The following is a 22,408-nucleotide window of genomic DNA, read 5'->3' as shown; positions in this document are numbered from 1 at the left end:
AAAACTATACTAAATATGTTCACGTCACCAAATAATTGATTAAATCACACTGTTTTGCAATGAAGGACTACAGTAGCCTCAACAGCACTCTGTAGGGTAGCACCATGGTGTAGCCAGAGGACAGCAAGCTTCCGTCCTCCTCTGGGTACATTGACTTCAATACAAAACCTAGGAGGCTCATGGTTCTCACCCCCTTCCATAGACTTACACAGTAATTATGACAACTTCCAGAGGACGAACGGAAAAGGTGAGAGTAGGAGAGCGCTTAGATGCGAGAAGGAATACAACGTGGCTGCTATGAAAGTGAACTGTGTTTACGTGTGATCAGGGGTGTATTCATTCCGCTGATTCTGTTGAAAAGCGTTTCTTAAAATGGAAGCAAACTGAATGAAACGGGGTCACATACCTGAATTTACCCAATAGAAACTCTCGTTTGCAACGGTTGGACTGATGATTACACCCTAGATCAGCAAGATGCAGGCAAGAGTGTGCAAGGCGGTACTGAATGTGTCACTGTCTGTCCATGTGTCACTGTGTCACCTCAAAAGATTCTCGACCTGTGTGCACCTACGCTGTAAACTTTAATTCACAGGCTTGGTTGTAGCAACCTCATGATGGGTATAGGGAAAATTCGAGTACCATGTAGTAGCCTAAACCTATCGATGTTACATTGAACTGGGTGAATGGAATATGAATGACAGTCATCCAATATGCTGTAATAGAAATAAGGCCATGCTCATGAAAAATTAAATAAAATCGTCCTCCCTCATCTTAAAACGGCACTGACCACCACTGTTAAGTAGTTTTTTTGGGTATCTGTACTTTACCATTTATATTTTTGACAACTTTTACTTCACTACATATAGAAAATAATGTACTTTTTACTCCATACATAATCCCTGACACCCAAAAGTATGCTTAGCAGGACAGGAAAATGGTCCAATTCACACACCTATCAAGTGAACATTCCTGGTCATCCCTACTCCCTCTGATCTGGCGAACTCACTAAACACAAATGCTTCGTTTGTAAATTATGTCTGAGTGTTGGAGTGTGCTCCTGGCTATCTGTAAATAAAAAAAAACAGAAAACTCTGCCGTCCGGTTGGTTTAATATACAGTGGGGAGAACAAGTATTTGATACACTGCCGATTTTGCAGGTTGTCCTACTTAGAAAGCATGTAGAGGTCTGTAATTTTTATCATAGGTACACTTCAACTGTGAGAGACGGAATCTAAAACAAAAATCCAGAAAATCACATTGTATTATTTTTAAGTAAATAATTTGCATTTCATTGCATGACATAAGTATTTGATACATCAGAAAAGCAGAACTTAATATTTGGTACAGAAACCTTTGTTTGCAATTACAGAGATCATACGTTTCCTGTAGGTCTTGACCAGGTTTGCACACACTGCAGCAGGGATTTTGGCCCACTCCTCCATACAGACCTTCTCCAGATCCTTCAGGTTTCGGGGCTGTCGCTGGGCGATACGGACTTTCAGCTCCCTGCAAAGATTTTCTATTGGGTTCAGGTCTGGAGACTGGCTAGGCCACTCCAGGACCGTGAGATGCTTCTTACGGAGCCACTCCTTAGTTGCCCTGGCTGTGTGTTTCGGGTCGTTGTCATACTGGAAGACCCAGCCACGACCCATCTTCAATGCTCTTACTGAGGGAAGGAGGTTGTTGGCCAAGATCTCGCGATACATGGCCCCATCCATCCTCCCCTCAATACGGTGCAGTCGTCCTGTCCCCTTTGCAAAAAAGCATCCCCAAAGAATGATGTTTCCACCTCCATGCTTCACGGTTGGGATGGTGTTCTTGGTTGTACTCATCCTTCTTCTTCCTCCAAACACGGCGAGTGGAGTTTAGACCAAAAAGCTCTATTTTTGTCTCATCAGACCACATGACCTTCTCCCATTCCTCCTCTGGATCATCCAGATGGTCATTAGCAAACTTCAGACGGGCCTGGACATGCGCTGGCTTGAGCAGGGGGACCTTGCGTGCGCTGCAGGATTTTAATCCATGGCGGTGTAGTGTGTTACTAATGGTTTTCTTTGAGACTCTGGTCCCAGCTCTCTTCAGGTCATTGACCAGGTCCTGCCGTGTAGTTCTGGGCTGATCCCTCACCTTCCTCATGATCATTGATGCCCCACGAGGTGAGATCTTGCATTGAGCCCCAGACTGAGGGTGATTGACCATCATCTTGAACTTCTTCCATTTTCTAATAATTGCGCCAACAGTTGTTGCCTTCTCACCAAGCTGCTTGCCTATTGTCCTGTAGCCCATCCCAGCCTTGTGCAGGTCTACAATTTTATCCCTGATGTCCTTACACAGCTCTCTGGTCTTGGCCATTGTGGAGAGGTTGGAGTCTGTTTGATTGAGTGTGTGGACAGGTGTCTTTTATACAGTAACGAGTACAGTAACGAGTTCAAACAGGTGCAGTTAATACAGGTAATGAGTGGAGAACAGGAGGGCTTCTTAAAGAAAAACTAACAGGTCTGTGAGAGCCGGAATTCTTACTGGTTGGTATGTGATCAAATACTTATGTCATGCAATAAAATGCAAATTAATTACTTAAAAATCATACAATGTGATTTTCTGGATTTTTGTTTTAGATTCTGTCTCTCACAGTTGAAGTGTACCAATGATAAAAATTACAGACCTCTACATGCTTTGTAAGTAGGAAAACCTGCAAAATCGGCAGTGTATCAAATACTTGTTCTCCCCACTGTAAGTAATTTGAAATTATTTATACTTTTACTTTTGATCCTTAAGCATATTTTAGAAATTACATTTACAGTACTTTTGATACTTAAGTATATTTAAAACCAAATACTTTTAGACTTTTACTCAAGTAGTATTTTACTGGGTGACTTTCAATTTTACTTGAGTCGGTTTCTATTAATGTATCTTTACTTTTACCCAAGTATGACAATTGGGTACATTTTCCACCACTGACCATCCGTTTGCCCAAGGTTGAAGTAAAAACATAAAAGATGCATGAAGTGACATTTATCAAACACAGGCCACTAACCTGCGGGTGACACTGGATTACTGCAAACAGAGCCTCGTGAATGGCCTCAAAGGTAGCGTGGTAGACTTCCATGGTCAGGTGTTCAAGGGGGACAAACTGCAGGGCCCCCAGCACCATGGTCACATGGTGGGGGTTGGAGAGCATCCCCTCCCCCTGACGGAGCATGGCTGTCAGAGTGTCCAACACTGGCACAGTCAGAGCAGCGGTCAGGGTTGTCTCCTTGCCAGCCTCCTTCACTAGAAACTGAGAGAGAGCAGAGAGGACCATGGGAGTTGAACCAGAGATGAAGCTAATGAGGAATATGGATTTAAGATGAAGGACAGAAAGAGAGGATAGCAAGGAGAAAAGTACTACATCCTGTGTGGGTTCTCAAAATGTCATGTCTCAATGGTATACTTTGGTTGTTGAAAACAATAAATAAGTTAATGTGTCTAATAAGTGATGAAAGTTTATATTTAGATTTGGCGATAGGGCTAAGTAACCCAGAGAGAGAACAGAGAAAAAATGAAATACCGGTAGACCAATTGAGGTATGAGGCAACATTCCTGTTTGTAAGAACACAGTGAGGGATTGTAGTTGTGTGTTGTAACACCTAACGTTCTTTCTGCAGAGTTGCAATGAGGTGCGAGGGGGCCATATTGATAAATGAAACCAGATTCAGCTTTATTAAATGGGACAGGTAGTCACTCTTCCTGCTGCACACTATGACTGTGACAGCAACAGGGAGGGAGAGACACTTACCGCTGCAGGCCAAAATTGGCTTTCCCCAGCTAAACCAATACTTCCCCCCATATCAGATCCAAGACACAGGAGACAGTGCAGCGGAGGAGAAGCGTGACATGCTTTGTAACGGACAGCCAGACTGTGGTTCTAATTACAGTGCTCTCTGCAATGCCCAAAGGGGGTTTCTACGTTAGATAGGAAACACATTTACCCTTCAAGTCGATGTTAAGTCTATGCCAAAGCCAATCCAATGCTTTGCTTTGTCCCTCTTGACGCATGGATGCCAGTTTTAAGTGAAAAGGACACATTGTACCTTCACCATAACTGGATTTTGAGTGATTCTAGCTCAAATAATATTTTGTAGTGGCATCAATTGATTTGGATAAATGATCCTCAATAAAGTGCAGCACATCAAATGTCACAGTGAATACTTACTACTAAGGCAGAAATGATCTGAGGTGCAATGAGCCAGAATGCCTTTAAGCAGGTTTCTGGAAGCAGGCAGCTGGCAAGCAACTTCGTTATCGTCACAGTTGAAAGGACTTCCTGCAAAATACAGTGTGCTTTTTGTAGTGTGTCAACAAAAGCCCACAGAAACATTTTTTAGGGAAAATCTCTGTAGAGAACTGAGAAGAGGGAAAATTGAGGGAATCCTGTCCTGAAGTATTTATTAGGAAAAATATATGGCTAGGTTTTGAAGGTGGCGTTAACTAGTAGCCCATATAGGAAATGTTATCCAGACTTCAGTGTTTAAGTATTCAGGACACCAAATACAGTAGCTTCTAACTCAGATAGCATAATTTTATAGTAGCTAGTAATATCACAACTCTTACAGTAACACTTACATTAAATATAACACTTACCCTATGACAGCCGCTCCTGATCTTGGAGGTATCCAGTCCGTCTCTGAGCAGCAGCAGGAGAAGGTGGAACTGTTCTGGGGTACTCCTGACCAGCAGCTGGTCCAGAAGCTCCTTTACGGGCTCCTCCAGGGACCGCACCTCTGATACTGACAGCCATGGGGCTGACATATTAGAGTTATGGTTAACATTAAATAATAGCCATATACTTTTTATGAAGTACAGTGGCTTGCGAAAGTATTCACCCCCCTTGGCATTTTTTCTATTTTGTTGCCTTACAACCTGGAATTAAAATTGATTTTTGGGGGGTTTGTATCATTTGATTTACACAACATGCCTACCACTTTGAAGATCCAAATATTTTTTGGGTGAAACAAACAAGAAATAAGAAAAAATAAAAAAATAAAACTTGAGCGTGCATAACTATTCACCCCCCCAAAGTCAATACTTTGTAGAGCCACCTTCTGTAGCAATTACAGCTGCAAGTCTCTTGGGGTATGTCTCTATAAGCTTGGCACATCTAGCCACTGGGATTTTTGCCCATTCTTCATGGCAAAACTGCTCCAGCTCCTTCAAGTTGGATGGGTTCCACTGGTGTACAGCAATCTTTAAGTCATACAACAGATTCTCAATTGGATTGAGGTCTGGGCTTTGACTAGGCCATTCCAAGACATTTAAAATGTTTCCCCTTAAACAACTTGAGTGTTGCTTTAGCAGTATGCTTAGGGTCATTGTCCTGCTGGAAGGTGAACGTCTGTCTCAGTCTCAAACTCTGGAAGACTGAAACAGGTTTCCCTCAAGAATTTCCCTGTATTTAGCGCCATCCATCATTCCTTCAATTCTGACCAGTTTCCCAGTCCCTGCCGATGAAAAACATCCCCACAGCATGATGCTGCTACCACCATGCTTCACTATGGGGATGGTGTTCTCGGGGTGATGAAAGGTGTTGGGTTTGCACCAGACATAGCGTTTTCCTTGATGGCCAAAAAGCTCAATTTTAGTCTCATCTGACCAGAGTACCTTCTTCCATATGTTTGGGGAGTCTCCCACATGCCTTTTGGCGAACACCAAACGTGTTTGCTTATTTTTTTCTTTAAGCAATGGCTTTTTTCTGGCCACTCTTCCATAAAGCCCAGCTCTGTGGAGTGTACGGCTTAAAGTGGTCCTATGGACAGACACTCCAATCTCTGCTGTGGAGCTTTGCAGCTCCTTCAGGGTTATCTTTGGTCTCTTTGTTGCCTCTCTGATTAATGCCCTCCTTACCTGGTCCGTGAGTTTTGGTGGGCGGCCATCTCTTGGCAGGTTTGTTGTGGTGCCATATTCTTTCAATTTTTTAATAATGGATGTAATGGTGCTCCGTGGGATGTACAAAGTTTCGGATATGTTTTTATAACACAACCCTGATCTGTCTTTTTTCTCCACAACTTTGTCCATGACCTGTTTGGAGAGCTCCTTGGTCTTCATGGTGCCTCTTGCTTGGTGGTGCCCCTTGCTTAGTGGTGTTGCAGACTCTGGGGCCTTTCAGAACAGGTGTATATATACTGAGATCATGTGACAGATCATGTGACACTTAGATTGCACACAGGTGGACTTTATTTAACTAATTATGTGACTTCTGAAGGTAATTGGTTGCACCAGATCTTATTTAGGGGCTTCATAGCAAAGTGAGTGAATACATATGCTTTTCCATTATTATTATTTTTGAATTTTTTTTAAACAAAGTTATTTTTTTAATTTCACTTCACCAATTTGGACTATTTTGTGTATGTCCATTACATGAAATCCAAATAAAAATCCATTTAAATTACAGGTTGTAATGCAACAAAATAGGAAAAACGCCAAGGGAGATGAATACTTTTGCAAGGCACGGTATCTATCCATAAAGCTATCATTATAATTATCCATTACTGGGGAATTGCGATATTCTACGTTTTCTAAATGAACAATTATTTGTTATAATATTTTTTTATAATAATTTGTATTATTATTTTGTGTTCAAGAGAAATTCTGTGCAAATTCTTAATGTCTGTCTGTTTTAGTCATCCATGTCTGTCAGCGATGGTACAGACATTTACTTTGACATTTACTTGCGGGCTATTTTACAGATATTATGAGCAGCAGGAAATCACACAACGCACATACAGGTGAGCATCTCAGAATACACTGTAACAAGTCTGACAAAAAAATATGAAACAAACATGCATCGTTGTGAAATAAGAGAGCGCACTGTACCTGCAAGCAGTTTATGGACATTCTGCAGGATTGCCACAAAGAGCTCCTCCTGACCTGGTGCTTTGGTCATCTCTACAGCAGCGTAGTACGCTGAGAGGAAGTGGAGCGATGAGACAAGGAAGTCCATGGGGCGCTGGGATGGGCACAGCTCTCTGAGGATCTGCTGGCTGAAGCTCCTGTACATGCCCATGTGGCTTAGACTCTCCTGGGTGATGCCCTCGCTAGGCTCATCTTGTGGGCAAGCACAGGCCAGCTCGCTCCTCACCATCCCGGTCACCACATCCACAGAGAAGGCCTGGCCTAGGAGACTGCCTGTCTGAGCCCTCAGGCTGGCCTGGATGGCAGGGCCCATGACAGCAGTGGTCTTCCCCAGCAATTGACTCAGGGTCTCATCTAGCTGCTTGGTTTTCCTGAGGCTGGATGTCATGGCCTGGCACAGTGTGTTCATAGACGCAAGCAGAAGCTGTACGGAGAACAGGCCCCCTGTTTCAATGTTTCCTGGGAGAGAAGACAAAGCCATAACAGCCACCTCGCTATTGACCAAGTAGGTGGTGAATTTCTCCAGGTTAAGGCGGACACTGCTCTTTCTGTGGATTATCAATAGGATCAGGGACTGGATGAAATCCTGGACGGTTTTTAGGAAAGTCAGCCAAGCGGAGCTGTCCACAGTTTGAAAGAGGCCCTTATTGCTGTGTGAAAAGAGAGCTGTCAAAGCTGCCTCCAAGAGGCTACTCCCATGCACGATCTTTAAAACATGATGGGAATTATTCCCTGCCAGAAGCAACCCCATGAGACTGAAGAGCTGATTCAGCAGATGTATTGTTACTGCAGGCTTCACATCATTATGTAGCTGTGTGTCTGTGACCATGAGGAATATGAGCAAAAAGAGCCCTGAAAAGTCTTCAGAGGACATTCCATCTGGGTTAAGATCATTGGTGACTTGAAGTAAGCTTAAAAGGTTATCGGCTTGACTTTGAGATAGGGTTATAGAGGCTCCGGTCGTACTAGAGCTCAGTATGTGTTGGGCTATGGACTCCAGTCTCTTCAAAGCAGAAAGGGCTTCACTGACATCACCGTCTGACTGAGTTACTGCACTTCCTTTGTCTCCAGCTGTTGAAAAGCTTACTTCACCCAACTTAATGAGTGCTGGACAGACCGAGGCCATGTCTGGGGTGCTGCTGAGAATCCCCACAATCCTTTGAGTGACACATCTGACCACAGCAGAGTAAATAGTGGGTAATTCGACAAGAACAAGGCTCTCAAGCAGATGTTTGGAAATGAGAGAGACAGACAGCCTCTCAGTGGTGTCATCTGGTGTCTTCTGAAGTAGGGAGCTGAGGAGAAGGTCAGCTATATGACACACTTTTTCCTCAGTGAGGTATGGCGAGATCATTGGTAGGTTTGTGGTAACGAGGTACCAATGTGCCACTGGGTACGTGCTGCCATCCACACTACTGACCTGACGGTCCCATAGCTGGTCACTCTGCTGGCAGAGTTGAGGATCTTCTCTCCCCACAATGTACTGGGCTGCTCTGCGGAGGACATCTGAAGCTCTAGTCTGTGCCAAAAGCTCGTTGCTTAGGAGAACTTTCTTCATTTGTTGGAGAGTGAGCAGTTTTTGAAGGAGGTGGGTCATGTGGCTACAGTGCTGGCCGATGGGAGAGGCCTGATCTTCACCTGTCACCATCACACCAGAGAGGAGAATACCTATGTCGTCTAGTATGTTAGCGCTAGCTGGGTCCGCTGGAGATGTGTATTTCGTACAGTGAATCTGAAAGAGGGTGTCCACCTCCACCCAAGTGTACTTCAGCAGGAGGCCTGCATCTTGGACTTTCTGACACCCAGGGCATTCTGGGGCCTGGCCTTGAGCCAGCTGCAGCACTGGCTTCACCACCTGGAGCATCTTTTCCATCATAGCCTGGGTTTGCCTCACAACAGGAACTGGTGTGCTGTTGTCCAAAGTTTTCAGACTGAACAACACAGAGTATAAGAGCACACTCAGGGAGAACAGCTTCAGGGACATGTCTCTATTTCCCTCCAGATCCGGGAGTACATAGCTTGTTAAGTTCTCTAAAATGAGGCAGCATATTTCCAGACTCTGGCTGGTGGGGTTGTCCAGCAGGCATGTGCTGAGCGTTGTATGCACTGCCTCAGGGAGAACGGGCTGTCGGAGCTCATCCATTGCTGGGCGGCAGATGACAGCTAGAAGCTCCTCGAAGAGCCTTGGGAGCTGCCTCAGCTTGGCATAGATCTGGAGAACAGAGGAGATGAGGGCCTCGCGTGCCTTCCTAACCCGTGGCTCTGTGCAGTCAGAGTCAATCCATCCTGCCGACAGCAGCTCGTCCAGGTCTGGCTCTATGATCAGGTGGTTGAGACTGAGCAGGGCTTTTAGACAGCGGTACCATGCTGATATGCTGGGCTGGGCATTGTCGAACAACAGCCTCACCACCTTCCTGTAGAAAATCAACTGAACCTCCTCGTACTTTATCCTGTCAGCCGCAACATTGTAAATGTCTGCCGTCAAGCATAAATTCAAGAGGTTCTCCAAAGCCAGCAGAGCTAAGCTCCAGTTTTCACCATCAAACGGGTCTTTGAGAGTCACCTCGTTTGTGAAATCCAAGGCAGTGATTACCTTTGTCAACATGTGAAAGCAGAGTACTTTATTATCTCCTCCTTTACAGAAGGCGTCCAGAGAGAACTTGAAGAGCAGCGGGAGGGAACTCGACCTGACCGCATAATGGAGATCAGTGTCACAGTAACCTTGTGCACAAAGCTTTGTGAGTATCGAGTTGACTGGGGAGAGTAGGCTCTTCCCCGCTGCCCCTTTTTTCATCCCTGGCTCCTCCTTTGAGAGGAGCTCCTCCTTATAGGCCTGGAGGTGGTCTGGCAGGAAGAGGGCAGACTGCAGGATGGTGTCCACTTTACCACGGATGTCCCGACTCAGGTGCTGGCGGACACGGGGGTCATCCTCGGCCGTCCAGGCCCTGGAGGTCAGTAGGTGTCTCAGCAGGAGGAGGTGCTGGAGCAGGTGTGTTGTGACTTGGGCAAACACGCGGTTGGCGTTGGCCTGCTGCCTCTGGACCGTGAAGTAGCTACTCAGGGTAAGGAGAAGGACCTCGAACACCTGGGGTGTCAGGGGGTCTGCGGTTTGCTGCTGACTGAGCTTGAAGCAGGCCAGGGCACACAGCTTGGCCAGCAGCTCCACCAGTAGCTCGTACTTAGTGGTGAATGTGACAGAGAGGACTGAGGAGGAAAGGATGCCCTGACAGCAGCTCAACACGGTGGAGAGAGACACTGAGGAGGTCCCTGAGGCAAACTCCTGAATCCTTTCAATTATAACCTGGAAAGAAAAATGAACTGTCAGAAATCAATACATTCAATAAAACACGTACCATCAATGTCCTTATCTTGAAAAGCATCAAACTAACTTAAGCTGCTAAAAGTGTAGCGATTACATACTGATCATCGGCACTTATGACCCACTTACTTGCGCTACTGCCAAACGAAGGCTGATGGTTTTTCCTTGGCTGAACACATTGTGTAACTTTTTGCTGTGCAAAATATCATCAAGGTAGGTCCACAAGCCTTCCACCACCTCCTGTGGCAACTCCACTTTCTTACTGTAAAAGCCTGTCAATGCATGACTTGTCCAATCAAAGAGTACCTGTAAGGTGAGATAGGACACAGCACTTCAAATAAAACAAATAAGGTTTACAGAGAAATTAGGATAAACATGCTGGTATATTTCACCTAATATCTGATGACGGGCAGATGTGTTACCTGTTCTTTGTTAGGAAGTAAGCACTGTGATGAAATCCATGCAAAACGGGCAAGCTTCAGTTTGTCCACCCAGGTTGTCTTGGGGTTTTTGAGCTTCAAGTGAATCCCAGAGTACATGGCAGCCATATCTGAAGCCTGGCCTGTGGAGAGATTGACCTGAGTCAATACAGTTCTGAGACTGAAGGATTTATCTTATTTGGCCAGAAGAGGGTTAAAGTTAACCCTCTCCTTAAAGTTAAACTCTGACCGCTTAGAATAATGGAGCTAGCTAGTGAATGGACTTGAAATCGCAAGTATCCTCATGGTTGTGAAATAAAATAAAATAACATTGTATGTCACATGCGCCAAATACAACAGGTGTAGGTAGACCTTACCGTGAAATGCTAAATGTACTATGCCTGGAGTACACTGATCAAACAAACGTGTAATCAGATTTTGTTTTATAGCAAGTAGTTAATAGCATTGACATAGGCCTACTAACGTTACATGATGAACTAGTACTATACTAGTACAGATATACACATCTTTGGTACTAGCTTAAGTTAACTACTAGCTCGCTAAGGTTGTTTCTGCAATGCTGACATCTGTCAAAAATGACCTGTCGTCGAAAGAAGTAAATAAATACAAGTGAAAGTCATTCATATTTAGTGGATCATGAGGTAGTAACAAAATTGAAGGAAAGCTAGAAATAACAAACGAGAATCACATGAACGTACTCGATCAACCGCTAGCATGCAGGGATAAGCTAAATCAAGTTAAGCTAATCATGGGTCTTCCCGCTGTGCATTTAACTAAGAAAACATGAGGAAATGTCTGAACAACTCAAACGCTGCTCATTTTAATAAAATTCAAAATTATAAAACGATTTTGTTAGCAAATTGTGTTAGATGTTACTTACTGTTTTAACACCAACACGTGTGCCGGTGTGTTTTCACAGACAAACGTTAACCTTTACCCTATGAACTCCACTGTCTCCAGACAAAAACAATCGAGTGCTGATGATTGCACACAGTCTATGTTGCTCACGTACAGCAGACAGGAGAACATCTTTGCTTACAGAGTTGATACTGATCCAAGAAAACAAATTATTCCATTATGTCCATATACATTTGAGAAATTACCATATTTAAAGTCACTTAAAAGTGGGACATTCTGAGAAATATTTAATTTTCACATGCCAGTGCAAGGTTGAAAAAATAAAATAAAGAGGGAAATTATAGATAAATGAGTTTATATAATTTACATAAATAATTTGGTTACATTTTCCACTATTAATAATATATGTTTCTGTGGAAAATAGAAACACCTGCTTGATAAGATAATGACATCGATGAATCGAGTTCTCTTAGCCATGTCTTTCAAAGTTTTTATTATATCATCGGCCATTGATTTTTGTCGAGGACTTCAACAAGAAGCAGCTAGGTTGTTTGCCGGGGTCACCTTTTCCATTGAAGAGAGCTGTCTTTCTTTTCGTGGAGTTTTGTGTACTTCTGACAGTCGGTAACCGTTAGGCTGCCTTGTCGCCTGCAGATTGTGTAGACATGCCACTCCTATCGACAGACATATTGTTGTGACAGGGCGCTCCCAGCGCGATAAAGATAACTTCGCCTAAATGTGGCTGTCACGAACAGATAATGAAGAATAACCGCCAGGAACCCACAATGTAACAGCCATTATCCTTTGTCTGTAGTGTTGGCTGGACACGAAGCAGGACGTTGACCTTACTAAATGTGTTCTCATGTTGAATTTCGCTGGCCTCCTCGTATTTGAAATGTAGCATGCTCGTTCGCACTTTCTCACTATGTTTTTGTAATTTGGTAGTTAACTGGTTAGACAACGCACTTTAGTTTTCGTTTTTCTTGCTTTTATGTGTCTGAGTCGCTCGCTAGCTGTCTTGCATAATGGGACTGTTGCTGTTGCAATTGTCAAAATGTCCAGGCGTAAATATTTTGAAGCGCAAGGTTCACTCCCGTGTACATATACTATTTTGGTTAGAATGCCAGACGTCCAGGGGACAACGAAAGGGGCGAGAGGTGAGTGTGAGAAGGTTCGAACCTGTGGCACACTCTTCGCTTTTACGCCTGAGGAGATGCAACTCTCTCGTCCCCTGTGTTCCACTTAGACAGGGAACCATACCTCGCCATTTGTTGAGGAGCTCATCATGGACAACCACGGTAAACTTTGCCAACTACAGCTCCTCAACAGACTCAAAACAAGCAACACAACAAGAAGTTGCCAGCAAAGATCTGCAATCAACGGAAACAAAACAAAACCCAACTCGGTTACCCACTGAGGATGTCAAAAGGATATTACAACTTGCCCACCCTGAGCGCTTGCGACTGTCCGGTAGGCCATGTCATTTAAGGTCACCACAGGGACAACTTCGAAAATGACAAACATGACACTGAAATATCTGTGTAATCACTAACTTGTGCCAGTGTAGGGTTGAGTAAATTACATAGTTTATTCCTTACTTAGGCCCTATTCGTTGTCATGAAAGTTTCAATTTTTTAAACAATAATACAGTAACGTTACTTGTTTTGATTCTTATATTTTGTTATCTATGCCATCCTCCTCAGCGGCTGTGGGCTTCCTGATGGTCTCCAGTGCTGTCACCATGTCGGCGCCCTTCTTCCTGGGCCAGGTCATTGACACCATCTACACCAGCTCCTCAGAGGACTTCAGTGCCTCCCTCCGCTCTCTGTGTATCATGCTCTCAGGGGTATTCCTTTGTGGGGGCGCCGCCAATGCTGCCCGTGTCTACCTCATGCAAATCTCAGGTGAGCGTCACCGTTTGCTTTCAGTGCATGCAGAGTGGGTGTACATATTAAACAGATGGCCATCTCTGAATTTTTTTTGTGATGACTGTTGTGATTTCAATGCCATACAGAGGAACTAATAAAACATTTTAAACATCTGTGACTCTTGCAGGGCAACAGATTGTGAGAAATCTACGTGTATCCCTATTCTCCTCCATTCTGAGGCAGGAGGTGGGTTTCTTTGATAAGACCCGTACCGGGGAGCTCATTAACCGCCTATCTGCGGACACAGCGATCATCGGCCGCTCCGTCACAGACAACCTTTCAGATGGGCTCCGCGCTGTTGCCCAGGCAACAGCTGGGGTCAGCATGATGGTGAGAAACAGCCCTCTGCCCACATGTTTGTAAAGGGTGTGTTAGAGTGTTAAAGTCCATTCTACTCTGTACTGGGGTCAGTTCTAAGATTTTGAGTCACATGGGAATGCAAGTTAGTGTATTCAGAGGTGAAACTGGCTTGACTTGAGGAAGAAGATGTGATTTTTCATCCTTTCATGTATAGCTTTCCTTAGCTGTTCTGGTTCATTGTTCTGGTTTGACCAAAGTTCTTCCTGTTACAACAACGACATTTCGAATTTATCGAGTTTCCTCCTTGATTACTGTATATTCCTAGGATGTCATTTCTAAAACTGATGACGTGTAGCAAAATATCCATAACTCATTTATCATAGTAAATATGGTACAGTTGAATACATTCATGATAAATATGTTCACACCCTCTCCGGTCATTAGCGGCTTTACAGGTTCAAAAGCCCTTTATAAAAAGGTAATAGTGCAGGCTTAAAAGACTTGAGCTGAATTGCCTCTTCCCATTTTCTGGCTTCTCCCTCTCTCTGCCAACAGTTTTACGTGTCACCCAGTTTAGCAGCCTTTGTGCTGATGATCGTGCCTCCTATGGCTGGCCTGGCTGTCATATATGGGAGATACCTGCGCTCCATATCCAAACGCACACAGGACTCTCTGGCCGAGGCCACACAGGTAAGACAAGGCCCATTCTAACTGCACATCATTAGTCATTACTGAAGCAGTGTTTTTTTCGCCATAGATTATTCTCCAAGCAGAGTAAAAAGACCTCAGGTCTTTTAATCTTAAAATGTCAATTGAAACCAATTGATCAGACTGATACTCCGTTGTGTTGTCCTCTTGTAGTTGGCAGAAGAGCGTATCAGCAACATGAGGACAGTTCGGGCATTTGGTAAGGAGCTGACAGAGGTGGCCAAGTATATGGAGAAGGCCAACTATGTTCTCCACCTGGCCAAACAGGAAGCCGTTTTGCGGGCCGGGTTCTTTGGCGCGGTGAGCATTCAACAATTCAATGTTGCCCAATATTCCCTAAAGAGAAATGGCGTGGTTGGTTGACATTTTCTCAATCAACGTCAGTTGAATGTACTCAAGCCCTTTTGGTCTTTTGAAAGACTGGAACCACAGAGTTGTGCGATCTGTGGTGGAAGCTTCTGCTTTTATGACCTGTGTGTTTCTTCGGGGGTCATTGGGTTGTAACTGGTTTTGTATGAGTCTTTTTTTAGACTGGACTCAGTGGCAACATCATCATCCTGTCAGTGCTGTATAAGGGAGGGCTATTGATGGCCAGTGAACACATGACTGTGGGAGAGCTCTCTTCCTTCCTCATGTACGCCTTCTGGGTGGGCATTAGCATTGCAGGTAGGGTGTATGTAATTCTCATTGCCTATGCATTCTGAGGAAAACCCCCGCTCATTAATCAATGAACAAATCACACTGTTAGAATTTCAATTTTAATAAGAAACTGATTCTCTCTTCCCTAGTCTGGCTGAGCATCTGTTTAAATGTCTGTTTCGTTGAACAGGTATGAGCTCGTTCTACTCTGAACTGATGAAGGGCTTTGGAGCAGGGGCACGGCTTTGGGAGCTACTGGACAGGAAGCCCGAGTTCCCCCTCAATGGTCAGCATCATGCCCCTCCATTCTTGACCACACTGAGAAAGCATTGTGCAAAACACCTTAATTACAGCACACATCACACTTGTCTAGTAGTCCTCTGCATCTAAACTGACATGTAAACTTACATGTCCATGTTCCTCCTCATTTCTCTGTAGAGGGTATTGTGCTGAGGCCGGAGCAGCTGAAGGGTCAACTGGAGTTTCAGAATGTCTCCTTTGCCTACCCAACCCGCAAAGACGCCCCCATCTTCCAGGACCTGAGTCTGTCCGTGCCTGCTGGCACCGTCATGGCCGTGGTAGGCCCCAGCGGATCGGGCAAATCCACCCTGGTCTCCCTGCTGCTCAGGCTCTACGACCCAGATGCAGGTGAGGACTACAGCTCGGAGGTCATCTCTTACAGCAGCTTCATGTCACTGTTAATGAAATGGAAGAAACATACAGTCTTCTGATTTAGAGATCCCTTTTTTGCTGTATAGGTGTGATCACTATCGACGGGCATGATGTGAGAGATTTGAATCCTTATTGGCTGAGGAGTCACATTGGAACTGTTAGTCAGGTAATTGGTCACAATTACATTATTATTAGTTGGCCACATGTTCCCATTGTGGCTAAGCTTTGCTTTGACATGTGGTCTAACCCTGTACTATTCTCCTTCTGTGGGTCTGCAGGAGCCTGTGCTCTTCTCCTGTTCCATTGCTGAGAACATTGCCTATGGAGCGCCAGACTCTGGCACGGTCACAGTTCAGGAAATCCACCGGGCTGCACAGATCGCCAACGCTTATGAGTTTGTCCGAGGTTTCCCAAAAGGCTTTGACACTGTGGTGGGAGAGAAGGGTGTTCTACTGTCAGGTGAGACGAATGCATGCACATCAGGAATGTCCTTTGATTTTGTGATGTGATTACATAGTTGATAGGTGTTCATAAAAAAATTGTAATGGTGTTGGACTTCACTGGGCATTCTCAAACCTGAATGATCTGACTACAGAGTTATTTTTCATAACTAGAAACCAAGCTTCTTTAACAGCTGTAATGTCATTACTTATTTTGCTTTAACCAACAGGTGGTCAGAAACAGAGAATTGCTATTGCAAGGGCTCTGCTTAAGGTAATTTTAATTACACCCGATTACATGCATCAACAATTGTAAGTTTTAGTCATATGGGCAAATGTTATAATGTATGCTTTCCCTCAGAACCCCAAGATACTTCTACTTGATGAGGCTACAAGGTAAGACATTGTGCATGGTCTAATCACATTTTACATTAGTCACTCTTCCTCCATTTTAGACAGTTAAGCAAGGTCAATCAGCTGGGTGATGCAGGGTCAAACAACCCTATAACTCATGGACCTCTATTCACTTTCTTTCACCCTCTTCTCCATTCCCCTTTTCCTCAGTGCCCTGGATGCAGAGAATGAGTTCCTGGTCCAGGAGGCTCTAGAGCGGCTCATGGATGGGCGCACAGTGCTGATTATCGCCCACCGCCTCTCCACCATCCAGAACGCTGACGCCGTGGCGGTGCTGGACCAGCGGCGCGTGGTGGAGTGTGGTCAGCACGCACAGCTCCTGGGCAACCGCCAAGGCCTCTTCAGGAAGCTGATGGAGAAACAAGCCTTCCTTCAAGAGGGGCAAAAGCAAGCATTGCGTTGATAAGAGCGGTGGGGTGGGGTGGGGGGGGGCCTTAAATGTAAGGGAACTGCCTTTAGCTGTGTGGTGACGTGCTAATCACGCTGCGCTCTGCTACACTCCTCAGTCTGTCAGTGGTGTGTGTGAATCAGATTAAGCTATTTGGAAGGGAGCATTTGAATATCAACTGGAACATGACTGATTTGACGTGTTTAATTTTAATATTGCAGAGACATCTCGTAGCGCTGATGGGGATTCATTTTGAGATGGCCAGTAGGGTTGGATTTTCTTCTTTAGGACACCCAACGAGGATCCTTCTTAAAGCTGCAATATGTAACTTTTTGGGCAACCTGACCAAATTCACAGAAATGTGTTATAGGTCTGTCACTCATTGAAAGCAAGTCTAAGAAGCGGTAAATCTGTTCTATGTGTACTATTTCTATGCTTCCCGTTAAGTTTTGTTTATGCATCTTTTACTTTCGGTTTTGTACAACAGCTGAAAATCTGATATTTTTGGTTGTGAAAAATATATTTCACAGCGGTTTAGATGGTACAATGGTTCTCTAAACTGTACTTGCTAGTTTTGTTACAAACTGAAATTAGGCAAACTATTAGTTTCAGCAACCTGGAAATGGAGGAGGGATCTTTGCATAGTGCATCTTTAAGAGGTTAGTGTATGCTGAAAATATGGACACAAACTTTGAAGTACGGCCTGTCACGTAAATATGATAAATTAGTGTCACTATGCTTTTTCAAGAAAGCAAAAGCTGTCTTTTATATAGAGGCATTCAGTTAATGTTCGATTGAACGTTAGAATGGGTAAAACGACTTGGAGCGTTGGTTCCAGTATCTCAGAAATTGCCGGCCTCCTGGGCTTTTCACGCACAACAGTGTCTAGGGTTTACAGAGAATGGTGAGACAAACAAAAACATCCAGTCAGCGGCAGTCCTGTGGGCGAAAACAGCTCGTTGATGAGAGGTCGAAGGAGAATGGCAAGAATCGTGCAAACTAACAGGCGGGCCACAAACAGGCAAATAACAGCGCCGTACAATAGTTTTGTCCAGAACGGCATCTGTGAACGCACAACTCATCGGTCCTTGTCACGGGTGGGCTATTGCAGCAGACGACCAAACCGGGTTCCACTCCTATCAGCTTAAAACAAAAGCAGCTCCAGTGGTCATGTGTTCACCAACACTGGACAATTGAGTGAAAAAACATTGCCTGGTCCAACGAATCCCGGTTCCTGTTGCATCATGGCAGAGTCAGGATTTAGCGTAAGCAGCGTGAGTCCATGGCCCCATCCTGCCTGGTGTCAACGGTAGAGGATGATGGCGGTGGTTTGGGAAATGTTAGGTCACTTGATATCAATTGTGAAAAGTTTCCATGCCCTGAAGAATTCAGACTGTTCTGGAGGCAAAGGGGTGTACCTAAAAAAACTTGCAACAGTGCATTTATTTGTTACAAGTTATCCAAAATGTGAAGCTAGCATTGTCAATTACGTAGGCTTATTTCAAAGACATTGGCAAGCATACAGAGCATTGATATACAAGCTACATTGACAAATGTGGACGATAATCAAATATCTTACATTCCAGTTGATAAAGCAAACAAACCACCACTGATCGGTTATGAAAATTATGTGCATATCCATGCAAATGTTCTGCTATTTCACCTGTTTGACCATTGGCTATTGTTTCATTGATGGAATGTATGCTGGATATTTGATTTACATAAGATGCAATCACAGAATTAATCTTCAAAGGTGCTTTTGGGTCTTCCTTTGGTACCAATATGGGGTACATTTCTAAACAATCTAACATTCAGTAGGTAGAATTTGACCAAATCTATGTAAACTTGACAGTATGACTGAAAGAAAGACCTAGCTTGCAGACTTTTTAGTATTTGGAGTTCAGCACAATCAGCAGTCCTTTATACTAATGGGATATGTAGATATTTAAGTGTGTGGCACAGTATCAAATAATGTTTATTTTATTATCTGATTAATTTCTCGCTTACCTTTGACACTGGATGGACTGTGCCTGGATTGTACTGCAAAGAAACATTAACTTCATGCTGTTTCGTGCCATTTTTCTCCTCACATTTGAATCTTGGATTCAGTAGTCACCCTTGTGCAATAGAAAGGCAAGAACAAGAATGGTAGGGAGATTTGAATTAACATTGAGCTTCAACCAATGCCATTCTGATGTTTTTGTTTGTAAGTCCTATATAAATGTTCTCTACCGAAGGCTCCTGGGTAAAATCAGTATGTTGTAATAATGTATTCAAATATATTTTAATGATTTTGTCTGCTAAATTATTAGGACTTTGTGAAAAATAAAAATCTTATTGATATTCTGTGATTTCTTTTTCAAATATAAACCTACTAATACAGAGCCTTACTATACAGGAGAAGTTACATTACATGTAAAATGTTGTGTTCTATATTATCTCATACTCAGTCATATTTTCTCAGAAAATATTTATTCTAACCTAATCTCTCGTGGACAGATGAAACGGCCAGAAAAAAGAGGAAATTACTAACTTTCACAAGAATTTTACTTCTGGGTAACCGAGATGACCTTTTAACAAAAGAGGGTGCTATTAACCTATTGCCTTTTTTTCTCTCTGTGTGTGTTTAGAAAAGTTATACAGTTGAAGTCGGAAGTTTACATACACTTAGGTTGGAGTCATTAAAAATCCACTCCACAAATGTCTTGTTAACAAACTATAGTTTTGGCAAGTCGGTTAGGACATCTACTTTGTGTATGACAAGTAATTTTTCCAACAATTGTTTACAGACAGATTATTTCACTTATAATTCACTGTATCACAATTCCAGTGGGTCAGAAGTTTACATACACTAAGTTGACTGTGCCTTTAAACAGCTTGGAAAATTCCAGAAAATGATGTCATGGCTTTAGAAGCTTCTGATAGGCTAATTGACATCATTTGAGTCAATTGGAGGTGTACCTGTGGATGTATTTCAGGGCCTACCTTCAAACTCAGTGCCTCTTTGCTTGACATCATGGGAAAATGAAAAGAAATCAGCCAAGACCTCAGAAAACAAAATTGTAGACCTCCACAAGTCTGGTTCATCCTTGGGAGCAATTTCAAAACGCCTGAAGGTACCACGTTCATCTGTACAAACAATAGTACGCAAGTATATATTTTTACTAGGATTAAATGTCAGGAATTGTGAAAAACTGAGTTTAAATGTATTTGGCTAAGGTTTATGTAAACTTTCGACTTCAACTGTATCCACTGAACACATTTCTAAATGTTCAAACCAGACAAATCTGGACCATCCAAATCAATTCCTTGGATTTTTGCCTCATCCATTCTATTCATACACCTCTTTCAGTGATCAAATAGATCAGCTCAGAGCCCATGACATGCACTGGCGTTGCGTACCGGACACCCTCGCAGCCCCCGCAAGGCGGTAACCCTTTTACATTTACATTTAAGTCATTTAGCAGACGCTCTTATCCAGAGCAACTTATAGGAGCAATTAGGGTTAAGTGCCTTGCTTAAGGGCACATCGACAGATTTTTCACCTAGTCGGCTCGGGGATTAGAACCAGCGACCTTTCAGTTACTGGCACAACGCTCTTACCCACTAAGCTACCTGCCGCCCCGGACCAAAGCAATTGGAACTTAAACTGTTACAGTGAATGTATGGAAGGATGTGGGTTTGAGAGTGAAAAGAAACACAGATTTGTTAAAAACAAATTATGAAAATAAAGAGTAAAGCGGAGTGGTTTGTAATATGGCAGATCATATGAAGAGGGTGGACTTGAAGGGAAAGGTTGAGAGAAGGGGGAAGTCCTTGAGCTTTTCATTTCAATATGTACAAGGAAACAAAGTATTTGTTTCTTGGGCTTCAATAATGTGACTGATCAAAGTGCCTCAGGCCCAGTGGCGACCCGTCCTACATATATTTGTTTTTGTTGCCTGTTTTGCATGTTATTTTGGCATTAATATATGTCATATCAGTTTGCAAACAACATTTAAAAAATAATCATTGAGTTAATAAAGCCGCATACAAACATGGTCTCTTTTTTTGCTTTCTTGAGTAAGGCAGCTCCAAAATGCAGGTGTCTCAGCCTAGCGCAGTGCTTTCTGTGGTGGTGGGGCAGCCAGCGGAAAATACAGAGCATAGGGGTTGGTAATGTTCTCTAGTTGCGCCGTGATTGGCTCGGTGTTCTGTCACTCATGGGGACACACTACATCGCCGCAAAATCTACAGGAGAGCTCGAAAATTCAAGTCCCTTGGGTGCTGCCATAGAGTTACATTAGAAGTGCCCATCCAAGAAGGCTCAAGGTCATTGGCCACAGATAAAATGATGTCAAATCACGTTATATCTACCGTAGCTTTGATTGGACTGATCATGTCAACATCATACTTTCATGATCTTAGCTAACAAGCTAGACAAGCAGTCATCATCATGAATCAAGTCGACAATCTACTGGCAAATTATTTTCAATCCTTGTCATATGAAGAGAAATTATAGATAAAACGTATGGGTGCTCATCGGCCATTGGACATAAAGTTACACAAGTTGGAAATCGCAAATTCAACAATGAGTGGTTTGGAAGGAATCAGTGGCTAACTGCAAGGGTTGCAAAGCAATCACTAGCCTGCTATTCAGTGGAGAGAGTGTGTGGTCCAATTCTGGGTTTAAGTGTCTCTTTTCCAAGTTTAAAAGGATAAACATTCACATGCAACACCATGGGACAGAAAAGGTTGAGTACATTGGCCATGCTGTCAATTCAGCGTGACGTCTGCCGCGTTCAAAACAACTGGAAACTCAGAACTGGGAAATCTCAGACGTCAGTGAGTTCAAGACAACTGGGAACTCTGAGAAAAAAAAGTTTTGAACGGTCATCCAACTCGGAATTCCAAGTCGGTGAACTCAGGCCTCTTTCTAGAGCTCCGACCTGAAGATCACGGATGTCATGAGTCGACCTTGTTTTTTTTTTTCCTCCAGAGTTCCCAGTTGTCTTGAAAGCAGCATAAATCCAGAGAATGCCAGACTTTGATGACAAAGTTTGCCCACAAGAAGGACCGCCGCACCACCTTCCTGTTCAAGTGAGCACAACAAGGTTAGTCCAAAAATGTATTGTATGCTGCTACATAAATGATGTAATATGCCAGGGAGATACAGATACTGTAGCTAAGAAAGTAATACTAAGTGTATGTTGTGTAGTACGCTGTTAGTAGCCCATGTGCCTCACCCCAATAATTTGGTCCCTTTCCCCCCTCATAACTTAGCCTACTGTTCTGACTTAGTGGTGCACATGTAGCCTATAGCCTGTTTTAGAGAAATTTAATCTTCAAATATTTTAAGAGCTTTCATTGTCTGCTTATATGCCCCATTTATTTATCCTGCGGTTCTGACTTGGTCTACAGGGAGAATACTGTAA

General features: G+C 43.5%; 2 protein-coding genes across 2 annotated transcripts in view; one reads left to right on the top strand and one right to left on the bottom strand.

Moving 5' to 3' along the window:
* The window catches only part of urb2 (URB2 ribosome biogenesis homolog), a 30,803-nt gene extending 19,199 nt beyond the window's left edge, over positions 1-11,604 (bottom strand). Inside the window, exons 1-7 of the mRNA XM_084142113.1 lie at positions 11,528-11,604; positions 10,630-10,769; positions 10,337-10,513; positions 6,850-10,189; positions 4,621-4,781; positions 4,193-4,303; positions 3,035-3,277 (exon numbers count right to left, since the gene is read on the bottom strand). Coding sequence (XP_083998239.1) covers positions 3,035-3,277; positions 4,193-4,303; positions 4,621-4,781; positions 6,850-10,189; positions 10,337-10,513; positions 10,630-10,755 — 4,158 coding nt within the window. The 5' untranslated portion in view covers positions 10,756-10,769; positions 11,528-11,604. The remainder of the gene's footprint in view (positions 1-3,034; positions 3,278-4,192; positions 4,304-4,620; positions 4,782-6,849; positions 10,190-10,336; positions 10,514-10,629; positions 10,770-11,527) is intronic.
* Positions 11,605-12,019: 415 nt separating this feature from the next.
* Positions 12,020-19,337, top strand: abcb10 (ATP-binding cassette, sub-family B (MDR/TAP), member 10). The gene is made up of 13 exons (XM_084142038.1): positions 12,020-12,975; positions 13,209-13,409; positions 13,561-13,763; positions 14,289-14,423; positions 14,595-14,741; positions 14,972-15,107; positions 15,271-15,366; positions 15,519-15,728; positions 15,839-15,918; positions 16,031-16,211; positions 16,423-16,466; positions 16,554-16,588; positions 16,757-19,337. The coding sequence occupies exons 1-13, from the start codon at positions 12,531-12,533 to the stop codon at positions 17,007-17,009; spliced, it is 2,166 nt and encodes a 721-aa protein (XP_083998164.1). The 5' UTR covers positions 12,020-12,530; the 3' UTR covers positions 17,010-19,337.
* Positions 19,338-22,408: the final 3,071 nt, after the last annotated feature.

The sequence above is a fragment of the Coregonus lavaretus genome (genome assembly GCF_964263955.1).
Source record: "Coregonus lavaretus genome assembly, chromosome: 25".
NCBI classification, from domain to species: domain Eukaryota; kingdom Metazoa; phylum Chordata; class Actinopteri; order Salmoniformes; family Salmonidae; genus Coregonus; species Coregonus lavaretus.
The sequence above is the reverse complement of the archived record's forward strand: the minus strand, read 5'-3'. Positions and strand labels throughout refer to the sequence as shown.

Bases quoted from the DNA above. Each gene is read 5' to 3' on its own strand.
- abcb10 (XM_084142038.1), top strand. From the start codon at position 12,531: ATGGGACTGTTGCTGTTGCAATTGTCAAAATGTCCAGGCGTAAATATT. The intron at 13,764-14,288 runs GTGAGAAACAGC...CTCTGCCAACAG, and splicing joins CAGCTGGGGTCAGCATGATG to TTTTACGTGTCACCCAGTTT. The intron at 14,424-14,594 runs GTAAGACAAGGC...GTCCTCTTGTAG, and splicing joins CTCTGGCCGAGGCCACACAG to TTGGCAGAAGAGCGTATCAG.